The 16,371-nt window shown below is 37.5% G+C and overlaps 2 protein-coding genes across 4 annotated transcripts in view; one reads left to right on the top strand and one right to left on the bottom strand.

Annotated features, from left to right (window-relative positions):
• Positions 1-16,371, top strand: part of CCDC171 (coiled-coil domain containing 171) — a 313,810-nt gene that overhangs the window by 38,143 nt on the left and 259,296 nt on the right. For all 3 annotated transcript variants that reach the window (XM_037061926.1, XM_037061927.1, XM_037061925.1), the window contains one exon: positions 1,488-1,634. In XM_037061926.1, coding sequence (XP_036917821.1) covers positions 1,488-1,634 — 147 coding nt within the window. The remainder of the gene's footprint in view (positions 1-1,487; positions 1,635-16,371) is intronic.
• Positions 2,411-2,687, bottom strand: MRPS21 (mitochondrial ribosomal protein S21; the record flags this gene model as incomplete). Its single annotated transcript, XM_037061929.1, is given in 2 exon segments — positions 2,411-2,539; positions 2,541-2,687. Coding segments are annotated over 2 exon segments (261 nt in total), but the record flags the coding sequence as incomplete, so codon positions are not given.

The raw sequence follows: 16,371 nt of genomic DNA, 5'->3' as shown, positions 1-16,371 counted from the left end.
TTATATTAAGAAATTTCTTATCTGAAGGAAATAATTCTTGAGTTCATGAGTTGCCTGCTATAGAAAAATAACTTTATTCTGTAAATGCGGAGAGAGGAATTAAGTTTTGTTCTTTATCCTTTGACTATGGACTATACTGCTGGGTACTTTCTAACTAAAATCAATCTTTTTACAGAGAATTATATTTGGTGTTTGCTGCATTCTTTCTCAGATTCCAGCAATACCTTTTGAGTGGCTAGGGAGTGTGTGGAAGTATGTATAAATATATATCTTTATATATGTTAATATCCCAGCATAAGATTATGCTGATGAGGCAAAGGTGAGAGGAAGGGATTCGTCCAAGATTGTAGGTTAGAAAGAAGAATATCTAGATTCGTTACTGTAGAAAATACCTTTGATATATGTGTGTGAACTTCATGTTTCAACTTCTGTAACATTCAACTCTGATTTCTGAGTTTAATTGGAAATAGAGATTGAGAGATTTAAGTAGAAAGTGCCTGTTAATTTTTTTCAGTGGTACAACAAAGATTTGAAAAGTTAGAAACTGGACAGAAAATGAAACACAGCCATCTAGTGGATGCAACTTTAAGAGCTGTAAGAATGGAGTGCCATCAGCTCACATAAAAATTTCTCCTACCCTGGCTGGTGTAGCTCAGTGGATTGAGCACTGTGAACCAGATGATCGCGGTTCGACTCCCAGTCAGGGCACATGCCTGGGCTGCAGGCCAGTTCCCGGCAGGGGACACACCAGAGGCAACCATACATTGATATTTCTCTCCTTCCCTTCCCCTCTAAAGATACATAAATAAAAATATTAAAAAAAATTTCTCCTGGGTCACTATTAGGCATTCAGACCAATCATTCCTTATCATGCAAAAGAGCAATATTCACTTGTATTATTAAATACTTTACAATTTTAATGAGAGGGAAAACATATATAGTGGTTGAACTACAGCATTACATAAATATCCTCAGGGCTTATTTGAACTATTGTAACATTTTAGTAAGCTATACATTTCATTTGTAATATGTATTAATCAGATTTTTAAAATTATAAACCTCCAATACTGCTTTTAAAATACATGTGTATTTTTTCCCAGCCAGTGTGGCTCAGTTGGTTGAATGTTGTCCTGTAGACCAGAAGGTCGTGGGTTCGATTCCTGGTCAGGGCACATGTCTGGGTTGTGGGTCTAGTCCCTAGTTGAGGCATGTGCAAGAGGCCACAGATTGATTCTTCTATCTCACATTGATGTTTCCTTCTACCTCTTCCTCCCCCCCTTTCCACTGTCTAGAATAAATTTTAAAAAATTTTAAAGACATATATTGTGAAATATTACTGGACAATATCTACACCTCTCTTGGCTATGTGAATTAACCTGTTATTTTGGTTGCAGCACAGATTTATTTACTCATTGTCTATTATAGAATAAATGTGAGTCATTGTTGGCTTCTAAATTTTATTGATGCAAAAATGAACTATTTTTCAGGAGCAAGATAATGCTGTACAAAGTATGCACAAGAAAGTAGAAAAATTAGAAACTGAACACATGGACTGCTCTGACCTTTTACGGAGACAAACAAGTGAACTTGAATTAAGCACTCAACGAGAGGAGTGTCTTCGAAAAGAATTTGAGGTATATTTGCTCATTCTTTTGTACTGTGTATATGTTATCCAGTCAGTAACTCAAGTTAGAGGAGGTTTCACTGTACAACAAAATACGAAACTACTTTTTTAAAGCATTTATTTATATTGAATATTTGTGTCTTTTGAAAACTTTTGTGTCTTAGTCAATTATATTTTGCTCCTAATTTTAAAAATTTATTCATTTTTAGCATTAATTTTCATGGAATATTTGAAAAATTTTAGGGTAACTTTATATTATAAGATTGAGGAAGCAGCATAGGAAAATATTTTGATACACAATATTAAACTCTAGTTTTGTAGTATGAGTTATTACTAGCTTATGATTTTGTGGAATACTTCTCAGGTAAGACTAGATGAGAAAGGAGCATTAGTTTTCAGGTGAAAAATAAAAATATGATTTTTTAAAGTTATTATTACTGATGATCTCTTTAGTTAGTCTTGAGAGAAATTGAATTTGTTAATTCTATTTCTTTTTAAATTCTTTTTTCTTAAAAAATTTGGTATAATAAGATATGTATAATCTGAAATCTGATGTTTTAACTGTGTGAGTGTGCAGTTCAGTGGCATTAAGTCTGTTCTTTCTGTTACATGACTGTGCATCACTGCCTGTCTCTAGCACTTTCTCATCTTCCCAGTCCCAGCTCTGTGCTGAGTGAGCAGGAATTCCCCGTCTCTTCTGCCATCCAGCCCTTGGAGTCACCATGATACTCCTAGGCTACTTTTGACTTAGCTTCTCTTTCATGATGGGGGTCTTCCTACTGGGCCTCCTATCCACAGGCCTCAGCACCCCAGCTGTGGGTCCTCCGGATTCTTTCACACCAGAAAGTTCATCTTGTGAGTCATTTCCATGTTGTAGAACCTCCGGTAGGTTTCGTAGCTTTCCCTCTGTGGTCAGCTTCCTGCAGTGCTGACTTTGCTTGATGTCCTCAGTGGTGAGGATTCTGTTTGGGGTCCTGTGTGCACCTTTCACAGTCACTTCCTGCGCCATCACAGTTCGGGCAATAAACTTCAGATGTTTTGCCACGACCTTGAAATTAAGTCCTCACTCTGCAGGACATGGTTGGGCACCAGAGATCCCTGGGCACGAGAGAACCAGGACAGGCCCCCTTGCCACTGTGACCTCATCCCTTACTGGACAGTATCTACAGAGGGTTCCTGGAGAATTGGGGTGGGAGTTGGGAACAGAGCCTTTCTCCAGTTCTTTTTTACATTTCCTTTTGCTTTGTGGGAAATGAAATGTTTTAATAGGCAGAGAAGTTTGTCCTAAACATAATTTATAATTGTTATTAGGTAAATAAACTTTTTAAAGAGTGTTTACTGGTAAAATCCTAGAGGTACTCTCATTAAACTCAATGCTGCTGTTTAACATTATTTTGGGAATTTAGCCAAAGAAAAATATAAACGTAAGAACAGCAATAAGTGTATAATTTTTGTTCCTGGTTGGTGTGGCTCAGTGGATTGAGCGCTGGCCTGTGAACCAAGGGGTCACAGGTTCAATTCCCAGTTGGGGCACATGCCTGGGCTGTGGGCCAGGTTCTCAGTGAGGTGCGTGCAAGAGGCAATCACACATTGATGGTTCTCTCCCTCTCTTTCTCCCTCCTTTCCTCTCTCTATAAAAATAAATAAGTGTGAATAAAATCTTTTAAAAATTTGTAATTTTTAGAAAAAAATAAGGTATGATCCTTATTATTGTAGATATGTTTATAATCCTGAATAGTCAAGAAAATTAACTTTAAAATTATTAACACTATGAGAACATTCAACTAGGGGGCCAGAAAGAAAATAACATACACTTATGTTTACATTCTTAGCAAAAATCAGAGAATAAAATATTAAAAAATTTTTTCACCACAGTGACAAAAATAAGAATATAATTAACAACAAATGCATTAAAAATTATGAAATTTAATAGAGAGTTTTAAAAGAAAATGGCAAGACATTTTGTGAATGCTTAACATTGTAAAGACAAGAATCCTCCCTGGATTAGTTGCAATAAAAACTGAAATGGAGCCCTGGCTGGTGTGGCTCAGTGGATTGAGTGTGGATCTGTGAACCAAAGGGTCACTGGTTCGATTCCCAGTCAGGGCACATGCCGGGGATGCTGGCCACATCCCCAGTGTGGAGTGTGTGAGAGGCAACCACACACTGATGTTTCTCTCTTCTTTCTCCCTCCCTTCCTCTCTGTCTAAAAATAAATAAATAAAATCTTAAAAAAAAACTTAAATGGAATTCTTTTTGGAAGACAGATTCTAAAATTCATGTGGAAGACTAAACAGCCAGATGAGAATATTAAAACATTTTGGTAAGAGTTTTGAGTGGGGACTTACATTACCAGAAGTGAGTATATGCTGTAAAGCTTTGTAATGCATCAGTTGTCATTTTGGTTGTACGCAACAGAAACCAAATTTGGTTAAGTTAAAAAGGGAATTCAGTGGGAGAACCTGGGGGTGTTACTCACAGAATCAGAAGGAATGCTGAGGAACCAGGCTCAGGAAGTGTGTGAGTCACAGACCATCTCCAGAGGTCTCTAGAGCCGAAATGATAGATGAAATTGGGGTGAACTGGTTGGTATCAATGGTTTGCATTCTTTTTGTAACTTTATTTAGGATTTAAATCCCAGGAAGAGAACATTTGATTGAATGAAGTAATTTGTCCTGAATAAATCCCTCTCAATTCTACTAAGATTAAAGCCCAAATAAGAAGTTCTTATAGAGAAAATCAGAGTACTGTTACTATAAAAAGGGGAAAAATTGTGGATTGGACAACATGTATAATAACTCTAAGACCAAACTTTCTTTTTTTCCTTATTACTACTTTTTTAAAAAAATTATTTTTGATTTACAGTTTATACTCAGTCTTACTTTGTTACTAGTTTCAGGTGTATACAGCACCTAGTATGATATGGTTAGACAGTCATACACTTTACAATGTGATACCCCTGATATTTCAGGTCCCCACCTGGCACCATACATAGTTATCCAACATTATTGACTATATTCCTTGTCCTGTACTTTACACCCCTGTGGCTGTTTTGTAACTACCAGTGTTTACTTCTTAATTTCTTTGTCGTTTTTACCCATGCCCCAACCCTCACCGCCTCACAGCCACCAGTCTGCCCCTCTGTATCTATGAGTCTGTTTCAATTTTGTTTGTTTAGTTTGTTTTTTTAGGTTCTAGAGAACTGAAATCGTATGATATTCACCTTTCTTTTGTCTGACTTATTTCACTCAGCATAATACCTTTTAGGTCTATTCATATTGTTGCAAAAGGTAAAATTTCATTTTATTTTTATGGCCAAGAAATATTCCATCGTGTATATAGGTACCACCACTTTTTATCTGCTCATCTACTCATGGGCACTTGGGTGGCTTCCATATCTTGGCTGTTGTAAATAATGTTGTGGTGAACATAGGGGTGCATGTATTCTTTCAAATTAGTTGTTTTGGGTATTTTTGGATACATACCCAGAAGTGGAATGCTGGGTCATTTTAAATTTTTTGAGGAAGCTCCACACTGTTTTCCATAATGGCTGCACCCATCTATATTCCTGTCCACAGTGCATGAGGGTTCTGTTTTCTTCACATCACTTGTGGATGACGGCCATTCTGACAGGTATGAGGTGGTACCTCGCTGTGGTTTTAATGTACATTTCTCTGATGATTAGTGTCATTGCGTATCTTTTCATGTTTCTATTGGACATCTGTGTGTCCTTTTTGGAGAAGTTGTCTATTCAGATCCATTGACCATTTTAATCGTGTTTGACCATTTTTTGGTGTTGTACGAATTCTTTATAAAATTTGGATATTAACCCCTTATCAGATATATCATTGGCAAATATCTTCTCCCATTCAAGAGGTTGTAAGACAAGACTTTAATTGAACAGAATTGAAAGACAATAGTAAACATGTGAAATATTTATTAAAATTTAATATATTAAGATATTTCAAATAGGATAGGAAAGATTATTCAGTGAATTGTGTTGAAACAATTGGTTAACTCTTTGGTACAAAATAAAATTAGATTCTTATCTTACCTTATATTTTAAAGTAAATTCTAGTTGTGTTAAAAAGAGTGAAATACTAAAAATGATAAACTAAGAAGAAAATGTAGATTAATTTTTCTGTTTTCTTAGTGCTTTATCATTTACTTACTACTAATTATAAAAACAGTGGAACAAAGTCATAAAGAAACAGATTTAGAGTCTTGACTGTGAAAAGTAATGTCATATGTAAGTGAAATCCCCCACTAAAGACAAACAAATGAGAAAAATATTTATAGTAAAGGGTAAATTTATTTCTATGTTTCTGTATTTCAGAGCAAACCATGAATAGCATTGCCTTTTTCTAGCATTCATTTACTCAACAGGCAAAGAATGTCAGTGGAATATATCAGGTAGAGATCACGAGTTTGGCTTCAGATATGTTCACTTTGACGTGCCTGTTAGACATTCAAATGGAGATACTAAGTAGGCAGTTAAATGTATGAGTATTGGTCTTAGGAAGCCATGCTGTAGGGGTGAGATGTGTGCCAAATATTTCATTGGGAAAATTTTAAAAATTATTTAAAAGATTTTATTTATTTATTTTTAGAGAAAGGGGAAGGGAGGGAGAAAGAGGGAGAGAAATATCAATGTGTGGTTCCCTCTCAAGAGCCCCCTACTGGGGACCTGGCCCACAACAAGGCATGTGCCCTGACTGAGAATCGAACTGGCAGTCCTTTGGTTTGCAGGCCAGCACTCAGTCCACTGAGCCACACCAGCCAGAGTTCATTGGGAAATTTTGAAATATTATAATTTTCATAGGTCTTTTTTCTGTGTTTCTTTAGTTACTGCAAAAGGTGATCTGCTAGTTTCCTTTCTTGGTGATTATAAATGGAAGCAGGAAGTGGAGGAGGGATCTGGGTATCATACTGTTCAGTATGTAGACTTTGACCTGGTTTCAGTCTTGTGTACACCTCTCTCTGCCCCCTCCGTGTGTATTACTGCATCTATGGAGCCTTTAGTTCAGGATTCACATTTTCCAGGCAGTAAATCTCCTGCTTGTGTAGTGGTCAGGGAGAGGTATTGTTTGGCTGCTTAGGGTGCTGGTGAATGCCTGGGTGTTAAACTTGTCATATTGTGACATGGATCCTGACTCCTGGGTTCCATGCATGAGATGAGACAAATTCACACGGACTACCAAGTCCTCTGGAGGAAAAGGGACTGCTTGGCTTCTCCCTCAAGAAGAAGAAAAGCCTTGGAGCACCTTGGCCACCCATTCAAGAGGAGAGCACCTTGACCCTTGCCTTGACAGGCTTTTATTGGGTTCAATTTGCACAGGAATACAGGGTATATACATAAAGGTCATCAGTCATTGTCAGGCAGAAATGACTAAACAATAGATAACATTGAAAGAACTCTGAGGGTTTATGCTGAGTCAAGGTCAGATAGTTAAAGGGCCATAAAACTTTGGGGAAACAAACTTACTTCCTGCTTGGACCCTTATCATTTAAATTGAGGGGATTAGCAAGGTAGGTTTCATAGGATTTTATGCATTCTTTTCTTTTAAATATAATTTTTATTTAATTCTTGTTCAAGTACAGGTTTCTGTCTTATATTCCCAGCCCTGCCCCCCCCCCCATGCTCCCCACCTCCCTCCCCTTTCCACCCCCCACCCTTAGTTATTGTCCATGTGTCCTTTATACTTGTTCATGTGAGTCCATTCCCTTTTCCCCTATGATTCTCTCCCCTCTCCCCTCTGGACCCTGTCAGCCTGTTCCATATTTGAGTGTCATTGGTCGTATTTTGCTTGCTTGTTTGGTTTGTTTAGAATCCTGTTAACAGTGAGATCATATGATATTTGTCTTTCACCGCCTGGCTTATTTCACTCAGCATAATGCTTTCCAGTTCCATCCATGATGTTGCAAAGGGTAGTAGTTCCTTCTTCCTTTCTGTGGCATAGAATTCCATTGTGTAAATGTACCATAGTTTTGTGATCCAGTCATTGACCGATGGGCATCTAGGTTGCTTCCAACTCTTGGCTATTGTAAATTGTGCTGCTATGAACATTGGGGTGCATAGGTTCTTTTGGATTGGTGTTTCAGGATTCTTAGGATATACTCCTAGCAGTGGAATTGCTGGGTCAAAAGGCACGTCCATTTTTAGTTTTCTTAGAAAATTCCATACTGTTTTCCATAGTGGTTGTACCAGTCTGCAATCCCACCAACAGTGAACTAGGGTCCCCTTTTCCCCACAACCTCTCCAGCACTTGTTGTTTGTTTCTTTGTTTATGATAGCCATTCTGACTGGTGTTAAGTGGTATCTCATTGTGGTTTTAATTTGCATCTCTCTGATAGCTAGCGATATCGAGCATCTTTTCATGTGTCTCTGTATCCTCTGTATGTCCCCTAGAGCAAGAGACATAAAGAAAAGAATAAACAAATGGGATCTCATCAAAATTAAAAGCTTCTGCATGGCTAAGGAAAACAGTATCAAGATAAAAAGAGAAGCAACTGTTTGGGAAAACATATTTGCCAATGATACCTCAGACAAAGATTTAATCTCCAAAATATACAAAGAACTCATTCGACTCCACTCAAAGAAGACATGCATTTTTTTCTTAGGCCTGATTGCCAAGGGGAACCGGCCCTTTCCAGCACAGGGTCCCACCCACCTCCAACATCGTTTCAGGCTTAAGGCATTGTTTCAGGCTTAAGTCAGCCAGGGGAAATAAGGCAACCAAGAGATTAGGAGACTTCTCGACCACAGAATGAGGACTCAGGCTATGTCAAAGCTGAGGAGCAAGGGTCCAACACCCCCTTTTTCTATATCCCCCCAAGTCCTTCCCTGAGGGCCCCTTTGGGACCATGCCTGTCTTCCCTATAGGTCATCTCTCTTTTGAGGAATCTTACCTGTCATTGGCTAACCAGTTTTCTGCCTGGGGCCAAGCAGAGGCGGTGCCCCTACCAGGAAGATAACGTTTGTCTCCTTAGTGGCTTATGGTCCCAAGGTCCTTTACTCAGCCTTAGCCAGGGGGGGGGGGTGGTTACAGCTTCTGAAACCAGGCAGGGAAGTTCCCAACAATATTGATGATATTTTAAGAAAACAATTTAGAGTTATAATTCACGTACTACAAATGTACTTATTTATAGTGTACAGTTCAGTGGTTCTCAGTATGGTCACTGAGTTGTGTAACAATCACTATAATCAATTTTAGAATGTTTTCATCACCTTGATAAGAAACTCTATACACATTAGCTGAGACTCTCCTATTTCATCATCTCTCTTAGCCCTGAGTAACCATTAATCTACTTTCTGCCTTCATAGATCATTTATCTACCTTTTGCTTTTATAGACTTGCCTATTCTGGATATGTTATATTAGTGAAATCATACAATATGTGGTCATTTGCGATGGACTCTTTTTCACTTAGCGTGTTTTTGGGGTTCATCCGTGTTATATTGGTACTTCATTTTTTTATTATAAAATAATATTTGGCTATTATTATTATTTTAAAAAATTTTATTTATTTATCTTTAGAGGGGGAGGGAAGGAGAGAAATATCAACATATGGTTGCCTCCTGTGAGTCCCCTGCCGGGAACCAGCCCGAAACCCAGGCATGTGCCCTGACTGGGAACCGAACTGCGATTGTGGAGTTTGCAGGCCTGTGCTCAATCCACCGAGCCACACCAGCCAGGGCTGGCTATTGTTATTGAATAGCCAAATAATAATATTCCATTGTGTTGCATACCACATTTTGTTTACCTTTCCATTGATTGATGGACATTTGTGTTGTTTCTACCTTTTGGCTATTAGGAATAATACTTGTACGAACATTTGTGTACAAGTTTTTGTGTGGACATGTTTTCAGTTCTCTTGGGTATATATTGTATATACCACTACCCGTGGAATTACTGGGTCATAGGCTAACTCTGTGTTTAATTCTTTGAGGAACTGTCAGGCTGTTTTGCGCAGCAGTGGCCCCATTGTACAGTCCACCAGCAATGTATGAAGGTTCCACTTTCTCTGGATCCTCTCCAGTAGTCGTTACTATCAGTCTTTTTATTATGGGGACTCGAATGGGTATACGATGCTATCTCGTTGTGGTTTTAATTTCCATCTCTCAAATGACTAATGATGTTGAATATCATTTCATGTGTTTATCAATTATTTGTATATTGTTAAAGAAATATCTCTTTAGAGCCACTGTTCATTTTTTAATGGGTTGTTTGTACTGTATGAATATAAGACCTCAATAATGGGGGAAAGTGGGTGTAGGGTATATAGGAACTTCCAATAATAAAGCCACATGTGAACTTGGCAAAGATAAAATTATTCATACTCTTACCACACATAGTCTAATTTTATGTATGGTTAGAGAACAAGTAAAAATGAGATTATATTCTAAATAATATTTTAAGCTTATTTGTCATGTATGCTGAACATTTCCCAGGACAATAAATTCAGGAATATATTATCATATTTTATATCATCATTTTATTTTATTTTTTAAAAGGTTTTATTTATTTATTTTTAGAGAAAGGGGAAGGGAGGGAAAAAGAGGGAGAGAAACATCAGTATGTATGGTGGCCTCTTGCACACCTGCTACTGGGGACCTGGCTTGCAACCCAGGCATGTACCCTGACTGGGAATTGAAGCAGCAACGCTTTGGTTCACAGGTTGGCACTCAATCCACTGAGCCACACCAGCCAGGATTACATCATCATTTCAAATATGTAGTTTGTGGATGGCCTATTTAAAAAAGGAATAGAGGGAGTCTCTGGCCTCCTAGTGTGGTGGAGTTGGGCCATGGCTACTTTGTAAGCAGGTTTGGGTGGAGAGCCACTCCCAGAATGACCCTGGGCCTGGGGAGTTTGTCTTTAACAACTGCTGGGGCCGCTGCCTAAGTTCAAAGTGCAGGTTGGAAACTACTGGTACAAGCCATTGAAGCTGCAATGCTGTGGTGCCCGTGTTTTAACTGACTTATACCAACTGTCACTCAACTAGTTACAATACGCAAACTCCTCTGATGAAGTCAACTATTTCCTATAATTCGTAGCAGCCACGTGACTGTGCGTTCACAGAAGTTAGAACAGAAGCACAGTGCTGGTGACGAAAGGGCAGGTAGCAGTTGCTTTAGTGTCGTCTTTTATTTCCAACAACACTGTGAACTTGATACTAATTTTACAGGTGAAGGATCAGATTGAGTAGTGACTCAAGGTTCTATCACGCATGTGTAGCTCTGAACAAGGAGCCTCATGTATAACAGGAGAAATATTTAAACAGATGAAATATTTTCCCATCTTTTGGGGAAAAGAACACAGTAGTGTGAATAAGGATACAAGCTCTTCATAGTATTTAATTACAGAGAACCTACAGATGGTCTCCAAAATTTGGTACAAAGGGAACATGTGTCAGCATATAGGATGTGTTTTGTGAATGTAGCGTCATGATCTGTGAGAAGGGATAGACAGGACACGCTGGTGCTAGGCTGTTGGAATAGAAAGCACTGGAGGTGGTGGGGAGAGTTCACGTGCGGGAAGAAACGCTGCTGCCGCAGGTCGGACGATGGAGGGCGCCCAGTGTGTGCGAGACATTCTTGTCATTGCCCGGCTCTGAATGTGCACAAGCTCCCCCTTCTCCTGAAGTCATAAAGAAAGGTGTTTAACACTCGAAAAAAGGAATAAAGTTCTGAATATACTTAGAACTTTAAGGAAATCATTTAGAAATCACATTATGATGCTATAAAACCCTGAGATCATTCCTAAAAACATTTTAATTGTCGTATATGTATGAAAAAGTACTAGGTGACAGTGATTTTGTTGTTATTGCTAAAACTTTTGTTCAGCTGGTTTTAATTCAGTTGAGGAAATGTCTAATGCCTAGGCTTTAGGATTTGTTTTGGATAACTCAGTTTTGATTTTTTTCTTATAAAATATTTACTTGCTCCAATTTAAATTTTTGTGGATTGATGTTGCACATAAAGATTTTTTAGAGTATTTTTATTTGCGCTTTTTCTTAGCTACTCTGTTCTGTAAATACTTTCGATAATACCACATCTCCACTTTTGAATACTTAGAAGCTTTGAGGATTGTCCACATAATCTCTTTTAATTCATTTTGTAAGGTTTTTATAAGTGGACAAGTATAGTCCTTTGACTTATCTATGATTCTTCATTTTTAGACACCTTTAAAGCTTTATATTACATTTATTTAAAAATTTATTTAATTTTAGAGAGAGGGGAAGGGAGGGAGAAAGAGAGGGAGAGAACCATCAATGTGTGGTTGCCTCTCACACGCCCCCTACTGGGGACCTGGTTGACAACCCAGCAACCATGTACACGGACTGGGAATCGAACTGGCAACCCTTTGGGTCTTAGGCTGACACTCAGTCCACTGAGTCACACCAGCCAGGGCTGCTTTTTATTTTAGTGAATATATTTTGTGTTGGCTCTTTGCCCAGATGATGACATAATAAAAGAGACACTAAATTTCTAGAGAGTATTTTATGCTAGTTTTTACATTCAATTTTGGAGACATTAACTACTGGTAATTCTAACTACTTAAGTAATTGTTAATGGTATTTTGAAAAAAGGATTAATATAATATGGAATAATAATAAAGAAGAAAATTGTTAAAATTTTAATTTACTAGAATACATTATTTACTGTTAGTAATATCGGACTAAAGCAACAAATATAGCAGACATCTAGCCTAATAAATGTTTTAAACTTTAGTGAAGCGTTTTAATAGTTGCATTTCATGAAAAAGTAATTTCTTTATGTGCCTGGGCCAAAGGAGTTTATATATATATATATTTTTTAAATCTGATAAGCTGTATAGCATTGTGTGGCTTAATCATCCTAACGTGGATCAATGGTTTCTTAGATTAAAAAAGCAAACAAACTCCCAGTCCAATTTTATAAATGTGGTGCCGGATACCACAGAACCAAGGGAAAAGTGAACTGGAAAAGAAATATCCGTGGCTTTTATAAACCTCCTTATAACTAGGGGAGGATTTTTTTTTTATCATGGGAAATAAGCTTAACTCAATAAGAAAAGAGAAGATGCAAACCTAATTCCGAGAGAACTGAAGAATCTTGTGAAGATTCCGGCAGAGCAAACAGCCTTTGCAAATAAATGCTGAATTGCTTCTGTCAGTCATATTCCATATTGTGGTCACATGCAGGGTAGAATGTAACTCTCTTCACTACATGTATACTTACTACAGAAGCAGAAAAGGAAAATGAATCTTACTCTTCATATTGTCTGTGGAGGCAAACTTCACTGGACTCATCTTGTTAAAGCGGTTGTGTGTTTATAGGAATTTATTTTTAAACACCTATTTGTGTTGATTACTAGCTATAAAGTAGGTAAATGATGAAATCACTGGGTTATATAATTGTGCTTATAAGTACTATATATTTTTGTATTTGCGTTTATAATGGCTTATCGCATTATAAGTTCATTTAAAATTTTTGTTAAATGCTGATGCTTTTGTTGCCGGAAAAGGTAAAGATGACTTTTAAAGATACCAAATTAATTTACTACCATGCTAATCAGAATTTGTGGTCTACAAATTCTGCTCCTGAAATTTTCTATTTTCATATTTGGTTTCTTTTATGGTACCTTAAAGTAATAGAAACCTTTCTTCCATTAAACCGTTTTACAATCTTGAGTGGTATACTTCATTATTCATTCTTTGCGAATAAAAAACAGCAGTGTTTTCCAATTTATTGCTCTGGTCATGCTGCCGTCTTCACATGTCCCTTCTGAGGCTTCTAAGGCTCTGACGGTTGCCCTCCTCGGTGACTGACTTTGAGGTTTCTCTCCTCAAGCTGCACAGTTAACCGTGGGTAAGATGATGGGCACAAAGCGCTCTGAATATTTGCACATTTGACTATTTCTTGAAAGTGCTGTATAATTTTAGAGTGCAGACTGCTTTGAATGAGCCTGGGTATGAAAAATAACCCGGAAGATTCTGGAAAACAAGTATGATTTGGCCATTAATAAAACAGTTACAAATTAATTGCAATTCATAGCAGAGAAGTATGAGGAGTGTCCTGTAGAGGCAAATCAGTTTTCATGCATGACACAGGTAGGTCTTTTTTTCTTATTTAGAATAGAAATGCTTCCAGGTATGTGAGCACCCCTTTTTGCCTTATAATTAAGAGCTGAGGACCTACTATAGTATGTGGCGTATTGTAGGTGCTGTTTAAATGCTCCGTTTTCCTTTTTTGTTGATCTATATAGTAAATATCAATGAGTTTATCATGAAAAGTTGCACACTTGTTTATTTGTTCTTAATTTTGTAAACATTTTTATTAAGTAGCATTTGATTAATGAGATTGAAAACGAATCCAATGTTTGGATTTCTGTGGGGGTAGAATTCAGTGGATTGGATATCCCTGATCGGAAGGTCAGCCATTCACTTTTACACAGCAGTTCCAAGTCACAAAAGAAGCATTAATTTTACTTTTGACTAGAACTGGTTTTTTTCATATAGTGTGCTGGCTACATGCAAAGTAAGAGAGCTACTTGAAAAAAAAAAACCACAACCCAAATCTTCAAATAAGAGTGCCTTACATTTATGTGCTATATTTTATTGACCTGTTTTGTAAAACATACCATATTGGCATGTGAAATGACAGAATATGTATGACACTTCCTTGAAAACTGTGGAATATCAGTATTCAGTTGCAGGATTGATGTTACCAATGACGTTAATGTAAGTATACTGCTGTATACATGTGGCATTTAGCAATATTCAGTGCTTACTTTAAAAAAGAGTCCATATTAAAGGCCCGACTAATTGAATAATAATATTCCTTTTCAAGTTCTTTGATTGGACCAAGGATGATAACTGGCAAAGCACTTGTAGATTTTCCTAGCTATGACCTTCCCCCTCCCAATATGTGACTCAGGTTAAGGGGCATGATATCATGAGGCTTCTGTTTTTTCAAATGCTTGTCAAATATTTAGAGACTTTGGCCCTTTAGGATGTCTTTTGGTAATAAAAATACTTTGAGATCTTTAGTTTAAGAGCTTAAGTACAGTCACTGCTCTTTTTCCCATACACAGGTAGGGAATAAGTATTATAATTGTTAATTCACATATATGAAATTAGTTATGGTGATGAAAATATTACAAAATATACTTACCACTAAAATAACCATTATAGACTTAATCAATCTGTGATGATTCAGTCCCTTAGAATTATCTTTTTGAAGATGGATTATTACTGTATTGGTTACTTCCAAAAGTGTCCATTAGTGGAAATACCAGGTGATAAAAATCTATAAAAATAATTAAATAGCCATTTTTTGTTTACATAGCTGTTGACATTTGGGGTAAACTTTGTGCAAATGTTTAGAAACAGTGCTACATAACATACTACTGAGAAATCTCTTAAGTAGTTTGTATGATATTTCCTCTCCTATTTTTCTTTTCTTTTTTTTTTAACGCACTTTCATCTAAACTACTCAGCAAGGTCCTTAACCATGTCAGCCCCTGATCTGTTAGAGCCATATCCTGAACAGTGTTGAAAAAGAGCATTGATTTCATTATTGCACTTCATTTATGGTGTTAGAAAAACAGCTTATCAGTTTAGATGAAATGTGTGGCTGGCAGCCAAGTCCAGCCCCTGTGTTCCATATTTTTTCTTCAGTTCTTCTACTTCGTTGATGTAAGCTTTCATGGCATCTTCCTTGGAAGTCCCTTTCAGCTTATTTCAGGCATTGCACTTGGCCCCGCCTTGGAGGTCCAACATCCAAGGCCGTTCTGTGTGTCTGTCCCTCACGGTCGCTTGTTTGTAGTGGTTGTCCATGGCCAGGCACCTCACTGTCTGCTGACTTGGTCTTGAGGTGCTTTAACTTCCTCAGCAGCTTTGTCAAACAGCCTGAGACGTGCTGGTGGGGTTGGTTGCAGGGATCCTAGGGAGCTTGGGGAGCTCGCGGAGTTGGCGATGTGCAGGAAGCAGTGCCCCCTATTTTCCTTGGTGTCCGTTTTAGTGGGCTGAATTTTGTATATCAAGTTTTACTGCTTGACTAATTCCTTTCGTTTCACATGTATCCTCTAAGCTGAATATATTCTATCTGAGGAGAAAAGAATGTAGTAGGAGCTATTTGCCCAGTCTTTCAGCAAATGAATTGTATAAATATGTTTTCATAACTTCTGGGAAACTTTTGGAACAGGCCCATGGAAGCCATGGGAGCAAATGTGGTGTGGGGAGCAAATGTCTCGATGTGTTTGTTTAATCCTGCAGTTCATGCCCTGTGTTATAAAATAACGCAAAGTGTTGGATAGGAAACATCAGTCTCTGTAGTTCCTTCTTCAGATAATGAATGCTTAAGTGGAGTATATTATCTAATTGAGCTTATTGTGATTTAGTGAGACATCATAAAATTTTTAAAAATTAGGTATGATGAACACATACTATTTACTGAAATAAATATCTCTTGGCAGTATACAGCAGCAGGAAAGGACTTGTGGACCAGCTGATACAGGATTAGCTTTGTGACTGTGTTGTGTTACAGAAGGAACTCTGCTTGTGTTACAGTTAAGCCTGTGTGTTGTTAACTTATTTGTGGTATATATGAATTTGTGTAGATTTTGTATTTTAACCTGAGTTGCATTATGCTTTCTGTCCTTGCTTTGTCAATTACATTAGGATTAGATACTAATGAGACAGCTGTGATTGTTGTGCCAGCTACCTTATGCAGTATTACTGGGAAAAATTTTTGTGAATAGC

The sequence above is a fragment of the Sturnira hondurensis genome, unplaced genomic scaffold, assembly GCF_014824575.4.
Source record: "Sturnira hondurensis isolate 20B ecotype Veracruz unplaced genomic scaffold, ASM1482457v3 Scaffold0013559, whole genome shotgun sequence".
Lineage (NCBI taxonomy): Eukaryota > Metazoa > Chordata > Mammalia > Chiroptera > Phyllostomidae > Sturnira > Sturnira hondurensis.
The sequence above is the reverse complement of the archived record's forward strand: the minus strand, read 5'-3'. Positions and strand labels throughout refer to the sequence as shown.